This window comes from Oncorhynchus tshawytscha, linkage group LG01 (assembly GCF_018296145.1).
Source record: "Oncorhynchus tshawytscha isolate Ot180627B linkage group LG01, Otsh_v2.0, whole genome shotgun sequence".
Classification (NCBI taxonomy): Eukaryota; Metazoa; Chordata; class Actinopteri; order Salmoniformes; family Salmonidae; genus Oncorhynchus; species Oncorhynchus tshawytscha.
Genome location: NC_056429.1, coordinates 80,809,532 through 80,818,387, shown reverse-complemented (window position 1 = coordinate 80,818,387; position 8,856 = coordinate 80,809,532). Strand labels below are relative to the sequence as shown.

The window sequence follows — 8,856 nt, the reverse complement described above, 5'->3', positions numbered from 1 at the left end:
AGAATGAGTCAAATCAAAATTAAGCACATTTTTACTCCTGAACTTATGCAGGCTTGCCATAACAAAGGTGTTGAAAACTTACCTCAAGACATTTTAGTTTTTAATTTGTACAAATTTGGGAAAACACAATTCCACTTTGACATTACGGGGTATTGTGTGTAGACCAGTTACAAAAAAACATCTTAATTCAATCCAATTTAAACTCGAGCTGTAAAAGTCAAGGGGTGTGAATGAATACATTCTGAAGGTACTGTACATTTGATGGTATATAAAAATGTGGATGGGCTGACCCTATTAGTTATTAAGTAGCCTGGGTTACTATAAAGTATTCTGGGTTTTGGTAAGTGTGGGGGAGAGGTTAAGCGCAGAAAACTAATTATGTAACCTATGCAAGCTAATGTTGAATCTATATAATCCTGCAGTGTTTAAGCCAATATAGTACACTTGATAATGTAGAGAAATGTGGAGGGGCTGACACTGCACAAAAGAGACTATACATTGTTTGCTTCTTGTGGTGCGCTTGAGCCAAAAGGGGTCCCCTAAATATTGTTCAGAAATTACCCAATTGGACAGAAAGGGACACATGCTGAGTAAATAAAGATGAGACCACCAATACAGTTTTTGTTGGACTTTTTAGAGCAGTACATACACCGTGTATACTAAACATTAGGAACATTTTCCTAATATCCCGTTTACCCTCAGAACTGCCTCAATTCGTCGGGTCATGGACCGTACAAGGTGTCAAAAGCGTTCCACAGGGATGCTGTGGCGATGTTGACTCCAATGCCTCTCACAGTGGTGTCAAGTTGGCTGGATTTGTTTTGTGTGTGGTGCGGGGGTGTTGGACCATTCTTGATACACACGGGAAACTGCTGCGCTTGATAAACCCAGCAGCATTGTAGTTCTTGACACAAACCGGTGCGCCCCCGGGCACCTACTACCATAACCCGTTCAAAGGCACTTAACTTTTGTCTGGCCCTTTCACCCTCTGACAATCCATGTCTCAATTGTCTCATCTACACTGATTGAAGTGGATTTAACAAGTGGCATCAATAAGGGATCATAGCTTTCACCTGGTCAGTCTATGTCATGGAAACAGCAGGTGTCCTTAATGTATAGTCAGTGTATAAGGCTTGCGTTATGAGTAACTGTTTCAGTACAGCATTACCTGTCAAGTGCGACACACAATAAATACACACAAACAGTAAAATAAGAAAGTTCTCTATTGTTAATGTAAAGTTTTCAAAAGGAAAAAAAACAGCAGTTAATAAATAAGCACACTGGAATATACTGTATCTCATCAGTATAAATAAAAGCTATATATCTTTAAAATAATAACTGTATAACTTATCTCCAGTTCTATTCGAGTTGAACAGAAGAATATTCAGGAAGTGACTAGGAAGGATTAGATGCACCCCTCCCACAACAATGACATCGCCCACATATATCTCACAACACATGCATGGAAGGCTTCCACCCACCCACCCAAACACACAGCCCACAACATTAGAGAGCAGTTGAGAGCAAACTGCAGTAACATACTTTGAAGAACCCATTGCAGTTCTGACTGAGGCCTCCAGCCTGTCTAGTGGTCTACAGCTCAACCATTGGACAGTCATAGAATTTGAATCTCTCTGTTGATCTAAGGGGACTGAAACCCACTCATTATATAGTAGATATGTTCTGTACATGTGCAGTCTATTAGTAAACCAATGCAACTTTCTTTGAGTATAATACAAACATTTAGATTATACATATGTATATTTATCACTTTTAGTTGTTTTTAAAACTCTGTTTTATGTTTTCACACCAGGTTTAAAAATATATTAGAGATTGACCAATAGCACAGGGCATAATCCACACGTTCCTAAATTCACTAACATCCAAATCACTGTTTGAGCAGTGGGTCTAGTACAGTAACAAGGGTGGGACAAAATTATAGTCGGCGGGAGTCGCATTTCATACAGTTAAATTAATCCAGATTACACATGGCCCGGCCCTCCAATCCTCAAAGCAACAGTAAATTACACGTTGCCCCACTGCCTATATCTAATATGTGAGGGCCTTGAGGCCTTAAGGCTAACTCCTCATTCCTCCAACATGGTTGGGCATCATTCATCTCCTCGGAGTTCCTCTACTGTCCATTTGTATCTGTGCCAGAGGGAGGGGTCGGGAACTGGGGAGGCGTTGTGGAGTCCCGCAGGTAACAGGGTTTGCGATTGGTGCTTTTTTTTAAAGGCCCGCCTCCCCCTGTGGCAATTGGTCAGAGCGTTGTCTTAGATCAGTGCCCGAGGATGACCTTGACAAAGCAAGCCACGTCAGTCTCTTTGGATTCGTGGGAGATGAAAAAAGGGTGTTGCTGGGATGAAGTGAAGAAAAGATAAGAAAATAAATGAGACAATTTAAGTGATTCATGTAAAATCAAATAAAGTATAAAAATAATATACTCAACAAAAGTTTGATATATAATCAATAGCATTGATTGGATATAAATTAAGTGGGGAGATTATTACAAAACAAATTATTACTGGATTAAGTCTGCCATCTAGTGGTCAACTGTTAGTAATGGAAGAGGACATGCTCACATTCACTTTGTATTGAACATTTCTTAGAGTTGAAAATAAAGTGTGTAACTAAATAATAAAAAGTTCAAAACACACTCACCATGAGTTCTGGGTAGTTTGGCCGCTCTTTGGAATTTTTCTTTAAGCTGGGAATGAAAAGGGCAATGAGAGAAAGGATTACAACTGCAATGTCTATGATTCATATAGAGATACTGTTAGATGACTCATATCTGGTAATGTGTCTCCCACTCCACTCTACTCCAGATTGAATCAGCTGCAAGCGGACATGGACCTGTCAACGGAGTAAAAACCCAAAGATTGGTAAATTCATCTAGCCAGCTAACTGAACTTCTAGTAATCATGGTCAAATTATTGATCGGGGGGGGCATTGATTTTGTTAATCATTCTCATACAGATTTCATATTCAAAACGGCAAACATTTATAGCAGTATGGCAAAATTAGTAGAATTGCAGGAAATTAGCGGTAAAACTGAAACAAATTATCATTGCCCCATGGCACGATGAGTAGAAACATATGAAATTAGTTATAAAAATCCAAAATCTTCTCTGCCCCATGGCAAAATGTGTAGAATTGCAGCAAACTTGCTTTAAAATGGCAACATTTTCTCTATGCCCCATGTCTAAATGCAGGAACTTAACTTTAAAGCTTACATTTTTTCTCTCCGCTGTCAAGAGGGAGGCTGCTAAAATCTTTTGCTCGCAAGGTGGGGGCTCCCAAAGGGCTAGTGCCAGCCCCTCATGATTAGTTCAGATTGTGTGGCCCCCACCCAGATCAAAGTTGCTCATCCATCCCTGCTGTAGGTAATACATTCCTATTTCGGACAGCCAGAAAACTGAAAAACTAGGGCCTCTATTGTACAACACAACAGACCAAGATGACCATTAGCAAGGTTTTATGGTGGGAAAAACGTCATTTATCTTCTGTACTGTAGGCCTACATGTAAAACAAATGTAAAACCTTTTAGGGTTGTGTGAAGGGAAAAACGTCATTTGTCTTCTGTACTGTAGGCCTACATGTAAAACAAATGTAAAACCTTTTAGGGTTGTGTGAAGGGAAAAACGGCATTTATCTTCTGTACTGTAGGCCTACATGTAAAACAAATGTAAAACCTTTTAGGGTTGTGTGAAGGGAAAAACGTCATTTATCTTCTGTACTGTAGGTCTACATGTAAAACAAATGTAAAACCTTTTAGGGTTGTGTGAAGGGAAAAACGGCATTTATCTTCTGTACTGTAGGCCTACATGTAAAACAAATGTAAAACCTTTTAGGGTTGTGTGAAGGGTAAAACAAATGTAAAACCTTTTAGGGTCATTTATCTTCTGTACTGTAGGCCTACATGTAAAACAAATGTAAAACCTTTTAGGGTTGTGTGAAGGGAAAAACGTCATTTATCTTCTGTACTGTAGGCCTACATGTAAAACAAATATAAAACCTTTTAGGGTTGTGTGAAGGGAAAAACGTCATTTATCTTCTGTACTGTAGGTCTACATGTAAAACAAATGTAAAACCTTTTAGGGTTGTGTGAAGGGAAAAACGTCATTTATCTTCTGTACTGTAGGCCTACATGTAAAACAAATGTAAAACCTTTTAGGGTTGTGTGAAGGGAAAAACGGCATGAGTAGATATTAAATAATTGGTGTGGAGACCTAACAGTACGCGGTAGACATAACAGGCTGGTGAGAATGCACATTTAGACACATTCCACAGAGGGTGGCCTAGTCTCTGGAACCCAGGCACATGCATCACATTCTGTCCTGGTCATAAAGTACTTGTGGCTATTACAACAACAACTGGAAAAATTGTCAAGAGAAATTCACTTGTGAGTCTCAGTAGGACTCATACAATAGCCAAAGACCTTGAGTGGAATTAGACGAGGCAAAGTACAGAAAGAAAATACTGACATAACTGACATTGACAACACTTTTGTAGGGCCTAAATTATGTACAGGTAAGCCTGGTCCCAGATCTGCTTCTGATGTCTTGCCAAATCCAATTGTCGCTGTCATGACAAACATAACAACGACCATAGACTTGGAAAGACAGCCCAAACAGATCTGGGACCAGGCTAGCTTTACAGGAGAGGAGAACGTACCACAGGGAGGTGAAGTCAACAAACTCAGGGGAGAACTGGTCAGCAGGAAGCTGGGGGGATGGTTCCTCCACCACCTGCTTCAGCTGCTGGAAAGGGGTGCCCCACGAGTCATAGGGAAAACGCAAGATGGCCAGCTCAATCTGAAGAGGGGGGCACAGGATATGACAGGGAATGAGATGACAGGGCACAGGATATCACAGTGCACTGCTAGAGGGCAGGCTATTCATGGGTTGCATGTTTCGTCACAATATTATTTTGAACGTTTGTTTTATACTGATGAGCAACTGAGCATTCTACTCAATGCATCGTCAATGAGCGCTGATGAGCAACTGAGCATTCTACTCAATGCATCGTCAATGAGCGCTGATGAGCATTTCATCACAAGTGCATTACAGTGGCTTGGAAAAGGAGGCAAATAATTTGTGGTAAAACCTTTTGTCATCATTTTGATGTCGCCAGATTGACTTTAGATGCAGTATAACGGTAGCTAGTTAGCTAAGATCGAGAGGTCACCTGATTTAAGATAGCTAACGTTAGCATTGCTAGCTATTTTTGAGGAACTTTGCTGGCTAATGACAACATTTCCGTATGTCGAAAGTAAATTTGACAACATGATAATGCTGGCAAAGTTGTTTCCTACTAAACATTTGACTACTTTAGCAATATAATCGTATTTCCAGGCACTGTAGTGTAATTTACACTAAACAGTCGTTAGCCTCCGCCCAGAATGACTTGGATTATCACGACTTTAGGGCACCAGTATTGCGTCACCGGTAGAGGGTGGCTTTAGAACATTCAAAACAATGGTATGACGCGACCTAGTAATGGAGGAACAATGCAGGAATGCAGCATTGTATTGTTGTACATAAAATGCAGCATTGTATTGTTGTACATAAAATGCACTAAGCTAAAGATTCTGTCGTTAAATGCCAGAAATTGGGTGATTTGTGACATTAGACCCCTCAAATTCAACTCTGGACCTTGAATACAGTTCCACTGTTTTTCATTGTTCTCCTCTAATCGGCACCGGTTTAGACCTTGGACACCAGGCGGGTGCAGTTAATTATCAGGTAGAAGAGAAAACCAGCAGTCTCCGGAGGTTAGGAGTTGAATACCCCTACCCTAGACAGTTACATTTCTGAGAACTACCATTGGCAGCTGGAGGATCATCACGTTATTTTGACACCAAACTGTTATTGGGTGTGATAGAATTTAGGATGTGCAAATGAGAGAGAGGAATATGTAACAGCTCTCCTGGAGCAGAGCAGAAGAGGGTCATTATGTCTCACTGAAAGACAAAGCTTTTCTTGAACATGAAAAACATGTTCTATTAGCACAATAATTATTTTAAATTCAATATAACTTTTTTTTCTCCACTTATGACTATTACCAGCAATGTACAAAATGTCACCCAGGAAAACTAAAGTAAAACATTTAATCTGTGGTTACTGTAGCATTAATAAATATAATATAGGCCTACTAGTGTAATAATCACTTTTTTTATAATTATAAATGAATAATCTGCATAAGTAAAAATTTGAATAGAGACTCACCATAGTGATTCCTAAACTCCAAATGTCAGACTTGACGTTGTAGCCTTTCTGATTAATCTCTGGGTTGATCCTCTCTGGCTGGGGGACAGAACAGAACCGCGCACAAACACACACACACACACACACACACACACGAGACCCAGATAATATCACTTTAGTATTGCAAACTAACATTAGTTGTCCTAGACGACTCAACCCCCCCATCATCTGTACCTCAAACACACACAACCCATTATGTTCTCGGAGTGCTACCAGGCCTTAAATTGCTCAGCCAATCAAAGGCTCTGTGGACACACAGCATTTAAAAGCTAACCGTGGTTATTAAAGGGCATGGCTAATGACATAACATAGAGACCTGTAGCACTTAAACATACAGGCAGCAAGCAGTCAGCTCAGTCAAACTTGTACAATAATTCATTAACATCATGTATCATATCTCTGTTCTGTAAACAGTTATTCACTGAGCCAGCATTTGGGCTCCGCAGTGGTCTAAGGCACTGAGTGACGCAGTGGTCTAAGGCACTGAGTGACGCAGTGGTCTAAGGCACTGAGTGACGCAGTGGTCTAAGGCACTGAGTGACGCAGTGGTCTAAGGCACTGAGTGACACAGTGGTCTAAGGCACTGAGTGACACAGTGGTCTAAGGCACTGAGTGACGCAGTGGTCTAAGGCACTGAGTGACACAGTGGTCTAAGGCACTGAGTGACACAGTGGTCTAAGGCACTGAGTGACACAGTGGTCTAAGGCACTGAGTGACACAGTGGTCTAAGGCACTGAGTGACACAGTGGTCTAAGGCACTGAGTGACACAGTGGTCTAAGGCACTGAGTGACACAGTGGTCTAAGGCACTGAGTGACGCAGTGGTCTAAGGCACTGAGTGACGCAGTGGTCTAAGGCACTGAGTGACGCAGTGGTCTAAGGCACTGAGTGACACAGTGGTCTAAGGCACTGAGTGACACAGTGGTCTAAGGCACTGAGTGACACAGTGGTCTAAGGCACTGAGTGACACAGTGGTCTAAGGCACTGAGTGACGCAGTGGTCTAAGGCACTGCATCTCAGTGCTTGAGGCATCCCTAGACACCCTGGATCGATTCCAGGCTGTATCACAACCGGCCGTGATTGGGAGGCCCATAGGGTGGTGCACAATTGGCCCAGCGTCGTCCGGGTTTGACCGGTGTAGGCCGTCATTGTAAATAAGAATTTCTTCTTAACTGACTTGCCTAGTTAAATAAAGGTTAAATGTATAAAAAAATATTTTAAAAAAAGTAACATATTGTATGAATTGGAATTCGTAATAGGTCATGTGAATTGTAGGAAATGTATATATTTTCATACTATTTTTGCAGGACATAACATATCATAGGAATTGGATGACGTACACAGCTGTCCAACAGTTTTGGGGACCTGCTTTGGCTCATGAGCATCTTTAAGCCTAAATCCTTAATAGTTTGATTTCACTGAGTAGACATCTATTTTGTATATCTTTCAAAACCCCTATACCTCTCCTACCACACACCCACTTACCGCCATGTAGGGCTTGCAGCCGGCGTCTATGGTCTTGGCCACGGAGTCCACCAGGTAACCACTGATCCCAAAGTCACACATCTTCACCTGGCCCTGGGTGTTGATCAATACGTTGGATGGCTTCACATCTGAGGGAGAGAGAGGGGAGAAAAAGAGGAGATGGAAGGATATAGAGGAGAGAGAGAAAGAGAGAGAGAGAGAGAGGGGAGAAAAAGAGTAGATGGAAGGATATAGAGGAGAGAGAGAAAGAGAGAGAGAGAGATGGAAGGATATAGAGGAGAAAAAAGAGTAGATGGAAGGATAAAAAGAGGAGATGGAAGGATATAGAGAGAGAGAGAGAGAGAGAGGGGGAGAAAAAGAGAGAGATGGAAGGATATAGAGGAGAGAGAGAAAGAGAGAGAGGGGAGAAAAAGAGGAGATGGAAGGAGGAGAGGAAGGATATAGAGAGAGAGAGAGAGAGAGCGAGAGAGAGGGAGAAAAAGAGGAGATGGAAGGATATAGAGGGAGAGAGAGAGAGAGAGAGAAAAAGAGAGATGGAAGGATATAGAGAGAGAGAGAGAGAGAGCGAGAGAGGGAGAGAGGAGATGGAAGGATATAGAGGAAAAGAGAGAGAGATGGAAGGATATGGAAGAGGAGAGAGAGAGAGAGAGAGAGAGAGAGAGGGAAAAAAGAGGAGATGGAAGGATATAGAGGAGAGAGAGAGAGAGAGAGAGAGAGAGAGAGAGGGGAGAAAAAAGAGGAGATGGAAGGATATAGAGGAGAGAGAGAGAGAGAGAGAGAGGAGAAAAAGAGGAGATGGAAGGATATAGAGGAGAGAGAGAGAGAGAGAGAGAGAGAGGGGAGAAAAAGAGGAGATGGAAGGATATAGAGGAGAGAGAGAGAGAGAGAGAGAGAGAAAAAGAGGAGATGGAAGGATAGAGGAGAGAGAGAGAAAAGAGAGAGAGAAAGAGGAGATGGAAGGATATAGAGGAGAGAGAGAGAGAGAGAGAGAGAGAGAGAGAGAAAAAGAGGAGATGGAAGGATATAGAGGAGAGAGAGAGAGAGAGAGGGGAGAAAAGAGGAGATGGAAGGATATAGAGGAGAGAGAGAGAGAGAGAGAGAGA

General features: G+C 41.7%; 1 protein-coding gene across 2 annotated transcripts in view; it reads right to left on the bottom strand.

Moving 5' to 3' along the window:
- Positions 1-1,205: 1,205 nt before the first annotated feature.
- map2k6 (mitogen-activated protein kinase kinase 6) overlaps positions 1,206-8,856 on the bottom strand; it is a 48,164-nt gene continuing 40,513 nt past the window's right edge. The window contains exons 8-12 of one of the 2 annotated variants that reach the window (XM_042326339.1): positions 7,754-7,881; positions 6,231-6,308; positions 4,678-4,817; positions 2,665-2,710; positions 1,206-2,359 (exon numbers count right to left, since the gene is read on the bottom strand). In XM_042326339.1, coding sequence (XP_042182273.1) covers positions 2,282-2,359; positions 2,665-2,710; positions 4,678-4,817; positions 6,231-6,308; positions 7,754-7,881 — 470 coding nt within the window. In that variant the 3' untranslated portion in view covers positions 1,206-2,281. Of the gene's footprint in view, positions 2,360-2,664; positions 2,857-4,677; positions 4,818-6,230; positions 6,309-7,753; positions 7,882-8,856 lie in introns of both variants that reach the window. The other variant, XR_006083992.1, reaches the window with a different exon arrangement.